At 43.7% G+C, this 16595-nt stretch overlaps 1 protein-coding gene across 2 annotated transcripts in view; it reads right to left on the bottom strand.

Annotated features, from left to right (window-relative positions):
• The window catches only part of TYRO3 (TYRO3 protein tyrosine kinase), a 90828-nt gene that overhangs the window by 56523 nt on the left and 17710 nt on the right, over nucleotides 1-16595 (bottom strand). For both annotated transcript variants that reach the window (XM_081935486.1, XM_081935487.1), the window contains exons 2-4: nucleotides 16216-16399; nucleotides 11619-11719; nucleotides 1208-1378 (exon numbers count right to left, since the gene is read on the bottom strand). In XM_081935486.1, coding sequence (XP_081791612.1) covers nucleotides 1208-1378; nucleotides 11619-11719; nucleotides 16216-16399 — 456 coding nt within the window. The remainder of the gene's footprint in view (nucleotides 1-1207; nucleotides 1379-11618; nucleotides 11720-16215; nucleotides 16400-16595) is intronic.

Below are 16595 nucleotides of genomic sequence, written 5' to 3'. Positions count from 1 at the left end.
TTCTTACGAAATCTCAAAGTTGCATATTTGGCATTAACTGAGCAAACAATGAAAACATTCTTGTTGCTCTTTCATACAATACTCAGCATGTTCCCAATATCTTCTAGGTATAGGCGGATATAAACACAGAAAAGCCAGACTGTGCCCTGAAAAAGTAATCAACTTTTTATATAAATTAGTTTAACCACTGAAAACACTGCCTCTTCCCACCCTATTTTCTTCCTGGTCTATTATTACTTTCTTTTAGCATCTCTGTGCTCTTCCCTGCTGATGCCAGGCTTTTTTTCCCCTTCCTTATACACCTTTGTTCTTGTATGCCGAAGGAGCTATAACTTTTTACAAGGTTTTAGCAGATTCATCTGATTGTTAACTTCCTCCTTAGTGTTTGTGCAGAATGAGCATTAGATGAAACAGGGCATGTTAGGGCTTAGTTAAGGGCTTTCCAAGCACATATATACCTGTTTCAGGAAGCAATATCTCCTTTCAGTTTTAAGATAAATATCAACAGGAAATTCTCCTTGGCAGGTCTCTTATTTTGTCTTAAATCTAGAATGTCTTTTATTTGCTCCTAAACATAGGAAAAATATTCACTACAGATATATCATTAAATTTGTCTCGAAAATCTCAAAGTTCTAGGTCAGGGGTCAAGCTTGCAACGACACATTGTCGTCACGTGACATATCACAACTTTTTCCCCCTTCGCGAAAAGAAGGGTGGGTGTGGCCAGTGTGTGATGCATCCGGCCCGTGGCCCATGAGCTTGACACCCCTGTTCTAGGTGGTAATTGTTTAATCTCCCTAGTTGTGGATTCAACCGTATTTTCTTTCACCTACTACAAACTGGTGCACACAGTAAGCTTTTGACATTTGCTAGAAAATAGAAACATTCATACAAGTCATTACAAACAATAAACAATTTTGAAAATAAAAACATTTTTCCAACAAAATACTGGGATGGGGGAGAAAGAAACACATCTTTGTTTTTGAATTATCTAACTTGCCACTCAGAAATTTTAGAAACACTGTTGTTTTTGGTGAATTCAGTTCTATATTGGGTTCTCATTTGGTTTTTTTCTCTTTTTAGCACACTTGAGACACAATTTTACATTGTCTCAGAAAACGATTATTAGTGTTGTTTATACCTTTGCCCTATTAGCCACCCAATTCCTTTTTGAATAGTTTTCATTTATCACAGGAAGAAGCCTTACCTGACACATTTAGAGTGGAGGGAGAGATATCTGGATGTCCAAGCCTGGAATCGCCCATCCACCAGACAATTGTCACTGGCTCAGGTGGTCCTACTGCAGCACAGGCCATTTGGAAAGGCCTACCAGGGATGACTGACTGGTCTTTTGGCTCAACAGTGAAATAGGGAACACCTTGAAGAATAAAATGGGAGACGTTTTCGTTTTATGAACTGAAATAGACACAACTAATTCTTTCTTAGCAGTTTATATTTAACAAAACACTAACTTTCTCTTGCTCCCACAGAATATATTTTGGAATTTGTGGCCATTTTTGTCATTTTCTCTGCAAAAAGAAGACTCCACTGTCATTTGCCAGATCAAGCGTGTCTTTGTGTATTTTGTTACCGAAGGAATAAATTGATCATTGAATGGGAGAAAGAAAGGAATAATTGTTTTGGTACACTGCCAGGTAATTTTTGAAACTATCCTAGCCTTTTTTGAAAATTTGGAACATGACTTATTGACTGCTTGGTAGGAAAACAGAGCAGAGAGTGGATTTTACTACCTAATCCTTCTTTCAGATAATTAAAAGAGAAATTTCAACTGTTTTTGACAGAAAGGGGATCAAAGAAATATGGTTTCCTGATGAAGGATTAGTCTTTTCACTTTTGTTAAGTAAACTGTATGATGAGCATTATTCAGTGAAAGCATTTTACTATGCGCCTAGATGCATATCTGAGAAATAATTAAAAGATGCCAATATAATTAGAAGCATACATATTAAAAGCACCAAAATAACACGTGTCAAGTTAGAAACTGTCAGAAGGTATACTCCTATTTTGTATTCTCTGACTCTGAATACCTTTCTTTGGCTACATTATAAAAATGTATTCAGAGATATAGCTGGCCCTTATTCTAAACTAAACCCCAAAATAATAAAATCTACAGCGAAGGAAATCAAATAAATATTTGCCCTATAGACAAGCTTTTCTTGATGTCTTAGTCTATGCCAGGGGTGTCAAACTCAAGGCCCGGTTGCCATATCCGGCTCATGAGGTGCTTAGATCTGGCCCATAGAGCCACCATTGAAAAAACAGTGAAGGACTGGCCTGTGGTGCTTTCGCCAGCAAAAACAGGCTCCCGAGCTCCATTTTCGCTGGCAGAACACTTGGGCCACCACAGGCACCCCCGACACAAGTGACATCGAGCTGGCCACACCCACTCTGGCCATGGCCACCTCATTTCCCCCCACCCAGGTCAAAAACAACCCTGATGCAACCCTCAATGAAATCAAGTTTGACACCCCTGGTCAATGCTATATGTTAGGGTAGCTAATTAATGCTAAGTGACTTGTTAACTGAAGGGAGAAATTGTACCAATGTTGCTATATTCATTATAAAACTACATTTATTGTGAATGCCTGAAAGAGGATAAAAAATACGCTTCAATGAAAAAGAATGTTGGTCTTACCTGAACGTGTCTTTTCAGTGGGGGAGAGGGAGTGGTCATGTGTGGGTATTATCAAAGCCTGATTGGTCCAAAGACTGAGAGTAAACTTCTTAAATACTCCTTCCTTCCATTCCTGCCCAGTTTCCTCGAAGACGAATAATCCAATGGAAAACAAACACAACAACAACAAACCTCCCGGGAAACTCCCGGCCCTCCCCTTGGCCCCATGACTCGATTAGGGCGGGTCGTGACCACTCCCTCTCCCCCACTGAAAAGACACGTTCAGATAAGACCAACGTTCTTTTTCCACTGGGAGAGAGGGAGTGTTCGCATGTGGGGCATACCCAAGCTTACTCCCAGGGAGGGATAAAACCACCAACTAAGGCCCAAGGGGAGTCTCAGCCACCACCCTCTGCAGGACCCTCCGCCCAAAGGAAGCATCCGCCAAAGTGAACGCATCCAGGCGATAATGCCGGATGAAGGGAGTCGGCAACGCCCAAGTCGCTGCCCGACATATGTCCTCAAAGGGGGCCCTAGTGGCCCAAGCCGCCGTAGTCGTGGCACTCCTAGTGGAGTGGGCTGTTATTCCTGATGGGGCAGGCCGCCCTGCTGCCCCATAGGCCTCCACGATCGCCTGCCGAATCCAACGGCCAATGGTGGCCGAGGACACCCTGGTCCCTAATGTCCCAGGCTGGAAAGAGACGAATACGGAGCCCCGCAGTCCGACGGAGATAAATGCGTAAGGCGCGATGGACATCCAGACAGTGCCAAAGTCTCTCCCTATCCCCAGACGGGCCCGGGCAAAAATCAGGCAAAATGATTTCCTGGGCCCTATGGAAGGGGGTGTTCACCTTAGGGAGAAAAGTCGGGTCAAGATGGAGAACCACCCTATCCTGGTGGAAATGGCAAAGATCATCCTTGGGTGATAGGGCCCCTAGTTCCGAAATGTGACGGGCCAAGGTAATTGCCACCAGAAAGACTACCTTAAGAGACAAGAACCTCAAATGAACCGACTGGATGGCTCGAACGGAGGCCCCGTTAAGGCCCTGAGAACCAGTGGCAGATCCTAAGTGGGAAACCTGTGTATGGGGGAGGCCTGAGGTTGGCCACCCCCTTAAGAAAACGCTTTATCAAGGGAACGTGGGAAAGGGAGGAAGCCCCCACACCCCCCAGAACCGAGGACAGAGCCGCCACCTGACGCCGCAGGGTGTTGTGCGATAACTCATTGTCCAGCCCTTTCTGCAGGAAGTCTAAGACATTAGGGATCGTGGCTCTGGCCGGCGAGATGCCAAGAGGAGAACACCATCTAACGAAGGCAGCCCAGGTAGAGTTGTAAATCCAAGTTGTCGACGGGCGTCTAGAAGCTTCGATGGTGCGGATGACCCCCGAAGATAGTTTGGCCTCCCTCAGGAGTCGCCGTTCAAGAGCCAGGTGGTCAGATGGAGCCATTGGGGCTCCGGGTGAACCAGGATCCCCTGGCGCAAGACCACCGTAGAGAGGCGCTCTGCCGCAATAGTCCTGACTGAGGGATCCCCGGGTCGAAACCCTTGCCCAAGTCCTCTTCCGCACTAGCCGGGCTTTCTGCCTGACCCTGGGGAAATCACCGAGCCCTCCTCCATAGCCTTACTCACGTGTCAGGACGTGTGGATGTAGCAGGAATTCAGGCCACTGTAGGCCCCACCGGAGCCTGGGCCTGGAGCGGCACTGGGAGCCGGCTAGGTCTGAGGCCTCTGCCTGGCCCCTCCAACGGCCCAGCAGGCCGACCAAGGTCGCGTGCACGTGGCCTGTTCAAAATGGCTGCTGAAACTAGCGCGAGGCCAGGGAGGCCCGAATTCGCACGTCCCGGCTCTCCCGGCCTCCTACGGTGAAAGGGGAGAAGCCTTCTGGCGCTGGGGGCCTCGCGGCAAACTGCGCGCACTCCCCCCTCGTGCCTCTCTCTTTCGCCTTAAAAATTCCTCGTCGGCGCGCGCAAAGGCCGCCCGACCAAGCCGTGGCTTTTCCAGCGGCTTATGCGCACCTCGTGGCGGCGGTGCTGCTTCTCCCAGCCCTGAGGAAAGGCACAACTTAAGGCCTGGAGCTGGCCTGGAGCTGGCACCCCCGCGATCCCGGGGATCGTGCTAAGGCGCCGCGCCCACGGAGGGAAGGATAGCCGCCTCCACAGGGCCCTCCCCAGCCGCCCCAAGGCAGAAGAACTCTCCCTTGGGCCCCAGCTGCAAATTTAGAATTTAATATCCTTTTAAAATGTCCAATTAGCCAAATCCTAAAACCAGATTGAGTTAAAAGCTCCAAATAGTATCCTATCTAGACACAATTCTTAACAGTGCTTAGACCAAGAGACTGAGAGGAAACTGGGCAGGAATGGAAGGAAGGAGTATTTAAGAAGTTTACTTTCAGTCTTTGGACCAATCAGGCTTTGAGAATACCCACACGTGACCACTCCCTCTCTCCCACTGGAAAAATATAAAATTTTCCGCCAATCCAAACATTTCATACTCACCAAATACCTGAAAATGTATTTAACATATATCTCAAAGTTTAATTGCTTTTTTTTTTTAAAATAGCTTTGAGAAAAATGTAGTTTTTAATAGAAAAAACACAGCTTCTCTTGTTTCAAATCACTTAGATATGAGTGGTTGTCCATCCAGCTTTTCGTGTTTGTTTTCTACATTTGATTTTATTTTCAAATAGGTTTTTATCCATAATTGACTGGCGCCCCCCAGAAATTATGTAAGTAACTTATTAACATATACTTTCTTGACATTTAGAAAATGTTTGGATTTATTTTAAATTCTAACCACTTATTTGCATTTGAAGATAATAACTTTGGACAAACCTGCCTATGTTTAGCAATTTTTGTGGGAAGAATGTATAATCTAAACTTATGGAAATCACTGATACTTACCAGTATTTAACTCTGATAGGATTATATCACAAACTGATATTTACACAATGGCAACACTATCAGATAAAGAAAAATAAGCCCCAACAGAGTCCTAACTATGCAGGAATGTTCAGTCTTACTTTTAAGTCATTTGACCTCTGATTAGCTGCCTGATCTTAAACAAATATCCCAATCCTTTGCACATTTTCTAAGTGATAGCTAAAAACAAGTTGACACAGCTTTTTTCAACTATATAAATTGCTTGCAATATCTTGGACATGATTCTAAACCAGAGATGACTTTTCTTGATTGATTTCAATGTACCGCTCAATGTTCACTGAACTATACAGAGTAAGATAGAGAAGGATAACTGTAATTAAATAGAGTAAACAGAGTAAGATACAGAAGGATATGGCAAAGTCCAAATCTCCTGGATAAACACAACAGGACAACATGACCTTCCTCAGAACTGATTAGAACAGGAACTGCTCCATGGCCAATGAAAAAGACCCTTTCATCAAATGCTATGAAGTAGCATGAATATCAGGGCTTGAATAAGCAAATCTAAACAATAGGTTGAGCAAGAAGACTGTGGATGCATCCAGAGAAAAACATCAAACCGAAAAGTTTATTTCCACATACCTTACCCACTTCTCTCCTTTTTCTAATTTTTAAGCCACTAAATTCACTTTTAATTTAATTCCTGGAAATCAGAGGCATCTGGGATGCACTAGTTAACCATCCATGATGTAAATGAACACATTTGATCTTTAGGACCCCAAAACATTCAGTTTGTGTTTCCCAGCAAAAATTTTAAAAACATTTTAAAGGGCCAATGCACTTTAAAATTCTTTTTCATGTTATAAGCATGAGAAGCCTCCTGAAGGTCCCTGAAGCCTTCGGAGCACTCAAAACGACCCTCCGAGCAAACCGGAAGTCGGAGGGTCATTTTGAGTGCGCACTTAAAACGACCCTCCGAGCAAACCAGAAGTCGGAGGGTCGTTTTGAGTGCGCGCTTAAAATGACCCTCCGAGCAAACCGGAAGTGACTTCCTGTTTGCTCGGAGGGTCATTTTGACTGCTCCCAAGGCTTCAGGGAAGCCTCCTGAAGGTCCCTGAAGCCTTTGGAGCGCTCAAAACGACCCTCCGAGCTTGGAGGGTTGTTTTGAGCGCTCCAAAGGCTTCAGGGAAACCTCCTGAAGGTCCCTGAAAGCCTCGGGTGCAGAAACTTGCCTAAGATGCCTGGCTGCCAGCAAGCACGGGCACAGTGGTGGGGATGGTGGCGGGAGTTTACGCGGTGTGGATGGCATCTTTGGCAAATTTGGGGACCTTGCAAGGCCTTTGCAAGGTTCCCAGACTTGCCTAAGATGCCTGGCTGCCAGCAAGCACAGGCGCAGGGGCGGGTACGGCAGTGGGAGCTTACTCCTAGGCGCCGGCCGCACCATGCAAACTACCACCCGTTGCTCCGTGCTCAACAAAGCAAGTCCGGGGAGGGGAGGTCTGGCCGCCAGCAAAGGACTTCCGCCCAGGTGGCCCGGGTGGGCAAAAGAGCGAACGAACGATGGAGGATCAGGCAGGGCACTGAGGCCCCTTCACCTCCCTTTGCTCCCACTTGGTCTTGATGATGTCACCGCAGCTGTCGGGCGCGGACGGACGGAAGTAGCCTTCGTCATCAAGACAAATTGGGAGCGAAGGGAGGCGAAGGGGCCTCGGTGCGCTGCCTAATCCTCCATCACTCACTCGCTCTTTCGCTTACCTGGGCTACCTCGGCGCCGCTCTGGCTACCTCCATCCATCCGCGCCTGGCAGCTGCTGTGACGTCATCAAGACGAAGTGGGAGCAAAGGGGTCTCAGTGCTGAATCAGGCAGGGCATCAAGGCCCCTTTGCCTCACTTCGCAACTCAGACGAAGCGGCAGCAGGGCCCTCTCTCCCAGCCGGGCTCTTCCCTCTTGCTCTTTGTCTTGATGACGTCGCCGCAGCTGCCAGATGCGGACGGACGGAGGTAGCCAGAGCGGCGCTAAGGTGGCCCAGGCAGGCAAAAGATCGAGTGAGAGAGCAATGGAGGATCAGGTAGCTCGCTCGCCAGGCTGCCTTGGCGCCACAATGGCTACCTCCATCCATCCATCCATGCCCAGCAGCTGCAGAGATATCATCAAGATTAAGAGCGAGAGGAGGAATTATGGGAATTGAAGTCCACAAGTCTTAAAGCTGTCAAGTTTGAACACCCCTGTTTTTTTTGAAAGGGTTAGGGGTGCAAGGGTCTTGTAACTTGACAGCTTTAAGACTTGTGTGCGTCAAATGCCAGAGTTTTCTGAGCCTCTGCTAAGCAAGAACGTTGTTAAGTGAGTTTCACCACATTTTACAAGTTGGCCATGCCCACCCATTCACATGACTACCAAGCCACTCCCACTCAGTCACATGGCCGGCAAGCCACTCCCACCTGGTCACATGGCCAGCAAGCCACTCCCACCCGGTCACATGGCCGGCAAGCCACTCCCAAAAAGCAGACCACACCTACAGAAGAGGTTCTAAAAAATTTTGAAACCCACCACTGTTCCATCCTCACCTTTCTAGTGCCCACCAGACTGCAAGCTTCCTTCATTTTTATTTTACTTGGGCTACTTCGAAATAAATATATGACATGAAAAGCCTACAAGCAAAGCAAAGTACAAAGCAAAAGCAAAGTATCAGACTCAAGTATCCCTCATATTCCCAACTGTAACTCCTGATCCCTATAGAAAAAAAAAGTGCTTTGTTTAGATATGAGGCTATCTGGCCAGAAAAATAATGGCTCAGGTAAACTAGGATAGTAAAAATATCCTTAGGAAACACCCACAATGGGACTGATCTCATTTTGAGAGAGTTCTCCTAATCTGTTTGGTTCAAAGCTAGGGAAATCCCTGCAGTACTCTAGTGTTCTCCTGGAGCTGCTTTTCATTTTTAGAAATTGGAATAGTATTTTAGGACACACATCTGCCATAAGACAACTTAACGATATTCTTTGAGATATTAAATAACTCACAAGGTTGACACAAGTATTGAGTAATAATTTTAATTGACAGCTTGTTTTGTTTTCATTCTTAAATAAACAGCTGCTCAAAATCCGAATCAAATAGCTCTTTGGCTCTGTTGGCTTTAAACTTGATATTTTTTGTTTTAGTAAAGCAAAAGCAATACTGTTTGACCTTCAGAGTTTACGTTATGTCAACAGAAGCATTTAGCTGTACAATGTTTGGGGGTGGGGTGGATTCTATTTTCTATATATGTAAGGATAGAAATGTAACCCGAGAAAACACCTCAGACAAGATCCTCCCTAGTTCTCATGAAACTAAAGGGAGGGAAGGAAGGGGGTAAGCATATTGAGACTTGCAAAATGCCACTACCATATACCTACCTCAGGGGTGTCCAAACTTGGCAACTTTAAGACTTGTGGACTTCAACTCCCAGAATTCCCCAGCCAGCATGGCTGGCTGGGGAATTCTGGGAGTTGAAGTCCACAAGTCTTAAAGTTGCCAAGTTTGGACACCCCTGACCTACATAAAAGAGTCTGTTGGCATGCATAATATTGAAGTCCACAAGTCTTAAAGTTGCCAAGTTTGGACACCCCTGACCTATATAAAAGAGTCTGTTGGCATGCATAATATTGGTTTTCTAGGCTGATCTATCTTTAAGAGCTGAGATCTATAATCAGAATTCTCCTTTCCCTTCGGACACTAAAGACAACTGTTTCCTTTTTACACTTTGAAAGGAGAAGGAAGATAGATAATATGCTAAAGAGAGGATGTTTGGAGGAGGAGGAGCTCAGGGTATGACTGGGTAAGCCTGGCTGCTTCAATTTTACAAAGATGAGCTTAGTTGGCATCAGGGTGTATGTATCTCATGTCTCTCTCTCTCTCTCTCTCTCTCTCTCTCTCTCTCTCTCTCTCTCTCTCTCTCTCTCTCCCTCCCTCCCTCCCTCCCTCCCTCCCTCCCTCCCTCTCTCTCTCTCTGATATATCCTTTGATATATTCAAACACCCAATTTTTCTTACCTAGATTCTCAATTATCAGTTTCTCCAGTGAACTCATTTTTCTTAAAATGACACCTAGCCTCTCTCCCCCACTTCCCCCCCCCCGTTTTTAAAACTCCAAAAGCTGGTAAGGAAGAGCAGAAGCTTCCTAATTCCCAGTGTGGCTGACACAGCTCATGCAACCTTCCTGTATCGTTTCTATCTGCTTTACCACCACTGAAGGTCTCATTATTTCTTCCAGAAGAAGGGTAAGGAGAGGCGGGGGGGGGGGGGGGACAGTATTGCAAGTATTTTTGTGCCAAAAAAATAAAAATATCTAGAGAGCATGGTACTCTGAGCCCATGCTGGGGCTCTGATTCAGCCATGAGTCAGAACAGCAAGCGTTGCTTGCTGCATTAGAATGTAGCCCTGCCGCAGAATCCTTCCCAGTTATTATACAAGCTGACACTGATAGCGTGGTCGGATTCAGGGCCGTAATCATAGCCCATACAGATCCTCCCAAGGTAAGCTAAAGGAAGCCACCTATCCTTTATGAATCATGTAACTTTTGGACTTCCCAGATGTATAGTTACCAGGCCAAAGGCTCTCTAATATGTCCTCCATCCAATCTGCATCAGCTACCAAGTCTAAACCGAAGTAAGGAAGGAATAAAATCCTGTATGCTACTCCCACACAGTTTCACTAGAGTTAAAAGCACGGGTGCATTAATAAGCAGCTAAGATCCTACGGTGTTACATTCGCCAAACATCAAAATATAGATTATTTTAAAATCTAAGCAATGATACCAGGAGAAAAAAAAACCCCAACAACCATTAAAATCGAATGTGCTGTAAGATACCAAGAGAGATATTTAATCAGAGCCTCCAGCAGACAATCTCCCTCCTGTGTCACCAGTCCTCTGGTTCTTGAGCGAGCCAAGCAGATTGCAGCATTTGCATATAAGAACTCTCTATTCCAAAGAACCATTATTATTTTTTTTAGTTTTATCTTGTCTGACTTGATCTAGCAATAATCCTCCAGCCCAGTTTTCTGCTAAGCCTCATCCTCTGTCTCTTTGATTATGATCTACCAAATCTAATACTGGACTCCAACTTCTCCCCGATCACAGCTTATTGAGCTTTGAACACAACCCTAGCTTGTGTTTAACCAGTCTCCTGCCTCTCCTTAATCTGATTAACATTTCTCTGTAATTGACTGGGACCCTTTGGAATTTCCTAACAAAGCTAAGCCCTAGATTTGAAATCAATGCCACAGGCAATAATATATGATCTCCCTTTCCCCCTATTTTCATAACACATATCTAAGACAATGGTGGGTTGCTCTTACCGTTGCTATCAGTACGCTGCTTGTGGTCTGTTTGTGCATGCGCCTGATGTGCGCTGCGCACACGCCTGACATGTGCTGTGCATGCGCCTGATGTGCGCTGTGCACACATGCGCACTCTACTGCCCCTGCGACACCCAGCTGCTTGCCGGAGGTCGTGCAGGCGCCACACGCTGTGCGTGCATGTGCAATTGGCCTGGTTGCTTCAAAAACAGGTATGGAAAGCAGGCAGGCGGGTGGGCCAAATGAGCCACCGTACTAGTACGGTGGCCATGGCTCCCGACTACTACCGGTACGGCCATAGCAGGCCATACTGGCCAGAACCCACCACTGATCTAAGAACTAAAATAGAGAAGGACGTCAATTTCTCCTCACTCACAAGAGGCAAATCAGTGTCTTGAAAAATTATCTACACCTTCCTCCACAATTGGTAAGCTCACCAACATACTCATCTCATTATTCTATTGTGAAGACATAGGCAGACAGTCACATTCTGGCAATTTCCTATGCACATTTTCAAATACAGATCTGGAAATAGCATTGGAAATGTTCCATGTCCTGTACTACTAAAGATTACAAAAATCATGCAATAGCCTACAGCTACTCCCTTCCACCAGTTGGATCTTTATTGGCTGATTATGAGAGTATTTTTGTTTTGATCATAGCTGCACAGACCCTGGAAATGGGCTAACATCAATCAAGCCAACCTCCTCTCGCAGCGTACAGTAATCCCTACTGCCCCAGACAGAAGTCAGCAACATGACCCCTTACCTTCCACAATAAGCCATACGTGCTGTGATTCCTCTTTCTTCCCATTGGTCTCCACTTGGCACCAATATTTTCCAGAATCGGTCCGATCTACAGACTTCAAGCTAGAAAGTCGAAAAGGGAATATAAAATGGTAAATAACACTGTACACAAACAAACATGTGGATATAAAAAAATTCTCAATTCTTTTGTTTTTCCAGAAAATTTAAATTCGTCACAAGTTGAATAGTGTAGTCTTTTTAGTGTTGTTGTTTTCCTCACCCTGAATATTTTTAAAAGGATGAAAGGAAAGGCATCAATGAAATAAATGAAACATTTTGTCATGTGTGTGCCTTCATGTAAGTTTTGACTTTTGGCAACTGTCCAGCCTAGGCTCTGTAGTTTTCTTGGCAAAATTTAAAAAGTAGTTTGTCATTGCTTGATTACTAGGGCTGTGAGAAAGTGATTGGCCCAAGATTATCCACTTGACAGGACTAGAACTCATGGTCTCCTAGTTTCTGGTCTGATGCCTTAGTTCAGGGGTGTCCAAACTTGGGAACAAGTCTTAAAGTTCCCAAGTTTGGACACCCCTGCCTTAGTTACTACATTAAACTGGATCTCAAAATGAAATCTAGTCAATTTCTATCTCCTCCGACCAGCAGATTCTACCTGGAAGGCATTCCCAGACTAGCCATATAGACTAAAATTGCCATGGGATAAACTTGGGATCATTTTGCAAACAAGATACGTATATTCATTGTCATTGAATTGATCCTATAACATTGTAAGCTGCCCCGAGTCACTTTGTGGCTGAGATGGGAAACAAACAAACAAACAAGTTCCCCTTCAGGTAGTTTCACCTAAAAATGTTTCTGAGAATAAATCAGGAAGCAAGAACTATGTTGTAGAACAGCTAACACAGTTGACTATGCTGGCCAGAAATTATGGGACCACAAAACATCTGGAGGACATCTGGTTGGGGAAATTTCTCTAGAAACAAAAACACTGCAATGAAGGAAGAGAAGGAAGATTTTTTTTTTCTCCAAAAGGGTTTAGGAAAATTGGCACCAATGGAAGCTAAGTAATAATCTAGGATTACTACCCACATGAATTAACTGTGCAATTCCTGTCTGAAGATTTTGAGAGAGTTAAATCATTCACTGATTCCAGGAAGTCTGGTGCTGCCAAGCTATTCAGCCCTAAACCTGAAGTTTGAAAATATGCAGAGAGAGCAAATGTGTTTGTTTTACAAGAGTGAAGAGCACACACGTTTCTTCATAAAAGAAATTACGTAAGGATCTGTGATCTTTTTGACCTTACTCAGCATAGCTCAGATTTAATAAGCCTCCTAACAAACTAATCATTTTCTTATCAGCAAGAAAGGGAAATATTATAATGCCTTTGGGAGTATAACTCATTTCACTGGGATGTGGTACAGCCATGGATGCCCACAGGAGAGGCAAGGCGGGTGAGGCAAGGCAATAAATGATGAAGCACGCATGATGATGCCAGCATGCAAATACTGTGACTTATATTCTTAGATGTCAGGTAAATAATAACAACATTTAGGAAACGTTTCCCTGGCATCCCTTCAATTTGTTGTAGAAGCTATTAGGGGAGACATCTTAAAAACCTCATCCAAGAGAGATGTTCTACCCCCCAGCTTCTAATTCACATAATAATATATATTATCTTTTCTCTAGGACCTCAAGTTGATTTTCATGAGAAGCTACCTTCATTTTACCCCTGCCACAATAATCCAGTAAAGTAGGCTGAATGAAGAGAAAGTGAGTGGTCCAAAAAATGTGCCAGAATTTCCATGATTGAAGATGGATTTGGACCTGAATCTTCCCAGCCATAGTTCAATGCCCTATCCACCCACTCATCACTAGTTTTTAAAATTATCAAAGTTTCAGCTAGTGACAGTGTCCAGCTTTATTGATAACTAAACCCTTATTCTGTACATGAAGACAGGAAGTCTACTTTCATATTTCGGTTTCTCTGTTAATTTGCTGTCTGCCTTGACCTGTCCATCAAAGTTGACTTCTCCTTCCATACAGCATTATTCAACCAACACAACCTGAAGTCTCCAATGCAGACTTTCGTTAGGATTGCCTGAGGGGCAAACATAAACGCTTGTCACTGTAGAACACTGAAATATTAATTTCCTGCAAACACTGAGATATCAGTTTCATTACAGAAGCACAATAAAATTTCATGGGCTCTGCTGACAATTTACAAATCTCCACAAACTATTTATTCAGAAGGTCGCGAAGGGGTTATTTGCAGATAGCTTCTTCTCAAGTACGCCTGGCAGAAGCACCATGAAAACAGTTCAACTTTTTAAATAGACATACACAGAAGCACAATAAGCATCTTTTCTACGTCTTATAGTCAACTGACTGAAGTATTGCATGCTTGGGTTAAAGTAAATGATGGAGTAAACACTCTGGAACATTACTTGTGGGAGATGACTAAGGCTTGGTTTGTATGACACATCTCTCAGCAGAACTCAGATTTGATCTAGGAAGTACAGGCTGAATTAAATTCTCTCCTTTTAATCAAAGTCAAGGAGAAAATAATGTGAAGGAGGGAAAACAATGTCAAGGAAATGTTTAATTATATCTCAAAAACTAACCATTTAGTTTTGTTGCAGAGCTTACAGGAACAAAAAAAAAGAGTATAGAGCTTTCTTTATCTTCGAAAGCTATCATTAACAATGCTGGAAATAAAAGCCACCAGAGGGGAGAAAGCTCACTCTGGATAAAATGACAACTACAGATTCAGCAGAAAACTGTGGGGACTAATACAATGTTGGCTGCTAGTTCTCTTTAATGTCAATCTTAGAAATGGAAGGAAAGGAAAGTTTTTTTCTGGATTCCTTAGCGAGTAAAACGAAGAGGTTGGGAATGGACTATTCAATGTCAATTTGTGTTCTTGCACTGGAATATGCAAGAACGCAAGTATCTCTGTTACTTATAAAAACGACCCCTTCTTTTATGTATGAATCCAGGATATAGAAAACAAGACCCCTAGTTTAAAAAAAAAAGCCACTAACAGATACACACAGTAAGTAGCAGCACCCACCAACTGGTCTGGGTTAGGCTGGTTAGAACTGCCAGGAAGACAGCTGTGTTTAGACAAACTGGGAAATTAAAAAGTAACCCCAGAGAAGGGCATATGAAGCTGCATTTCTACTGTCGCCAAGAAAACTGCATCTATATATCCACTTTTATCTTTATTTTCAGTTATTTGCAAAATATATTCTGCCTCCAGTGATTGCAATAGTTTTTGCACAGGCACAAATGTGGTACCAGATAAGTTGTTTGGCACCCACCAAACCTTCTACCTTATCCAAGGTAGATTGTTCCTTCCTTTCTTAAATTCCTGCAAATGCCATCAATAAATTCTAATCAATGAAACGATGTGTGGTACAGAAAAGAAAAAAGATTGTGTGGTTGAGAGAGAGAGAGAAAGATGGTAGCATGCATTACTAGTTGGATGTATAGTTGAACCCCTTTACTAGTTGGATGTATAGTTGAACCTATTTCAAATGAGCTTTTTAAGACCAGGTTGCAAAAATAGTTTTCCTTAGGCCACAGAGATGAATAAAATCCACAAAGTCTCCCTTTTTGTGGCTCCAAGGGTATCTGCAATGTGTGTATGTGTGTGTGTCTATTGTAAAAGTCATAATGGCAGTAACAATCATGCAATCAAAGCTCTGTGGTTGTAGCTATCATCTTGACTTCTCTGATATCTCCACATGGATGCCCAGTATGTCCCTAGAGTACCATAATTTTGAAGAACAGTAACACCATTTACCATTATTTTGCTACGGGCGCAAATCCCCTAAAATAAGCTTAACAAACCAACAAAAAACCAAGAGGCTTTCCTCTCCTACAACAAAGGAAGAAATTGAAAATCCATCCACTTAGCCTTTTCACCACACTTTATGGTAGTATTGTCCCTCCAAAATGCAGTCCCACTTTTGGGATAGCTGCCCACTTTTGCCTACAGAAAATCATTCTCCCTCAGGCTGAGGTTGTAATATGGGAGGAGGGGGGGCAATTATATTGAACTTGTTCAGCACGTTTAAGATTTGTTATAAGGATTGCTATTAAATAATGAACGTAGATTGCCTTAAGCATTTCAGTATTACTGATATGTAGAAATGTTATAAATCATTAGCAACGAAAATGGGGAAAGAACTAGAATGCATGAAAATTTTAGATCCGTGTTTCCCAACCTCAGCAACTTCAAGATGCGCCGAGTTCGGCTTCCAGAATTTTCTGCTCTGGATGGGAAAGTCTGCCCATCTTAAGAGTTACAAAGGTTGAGAAACACTGGCTTAGATTCAGGAGATATTAAGCAAATAAAGAATAAATCCAGGAAACAAATTGCCCAGTTGGATATTTTGTGCTTTGGCTTAACCTAAATTATTTCATGGGGCTAGTGGGAAAATAAATAAGGGGGACGAGAGAATCACAAATGCCCTTCCCCCCAAAAAAATTCCACAGAAAAGGACACTGCTATGTACTTTCCAGATACAATAAACTAATCTTTAATATTCGCATTCATCATACATTGATCTAGCCTATCCTGTTATATATGTCATTCTTACCTGAGGAAGCCTATCCAGTGTTCTTCATTTACTGGAATGTACACCTGGTCTATACCCTGCACCACAGCTCCATCCTTGATCCACAGCATCTCTGGTTCTTCCATTCCCTCCAGGCTGCAGTTGAGCTTCACTGGCTGCCCCTGGGACACGGTCAGTTTGATTGGCATTCCAACCCCTTTTGCTTCTGGAAAGAAGAAAGGAACCTCCCGCCCATCCGTGCTCCCAGGTAGGGGAGCAAGGAGGTTGGGAGTACAGCAGATCAATCAAGGTTCCTGATCTGTAGGGTGATACAGTCGAAGAATTAAATGCACAAGCGCTTCAATACACATCATCTGAAGCTTTATATATATTTGTATTGGGATAATTACAGGATACGAACG

Source organism: Natrix helvetica, assembly GCF_964273705.1.
Source record: "Natrix helvetica genome assembly, chromosome: 1".
Taxonomy (NCBI): Eukaryota; Metazoa; Chordata; class Lepidosauria; order Squamata; family Natricidae; genus Natrix; species Natrix helvetica.
The sequence above is the reverse complement of the archived record's forward strand: the minus strand, read 5'-3'. Positions and strand labels throughout refer to the sequence as shown.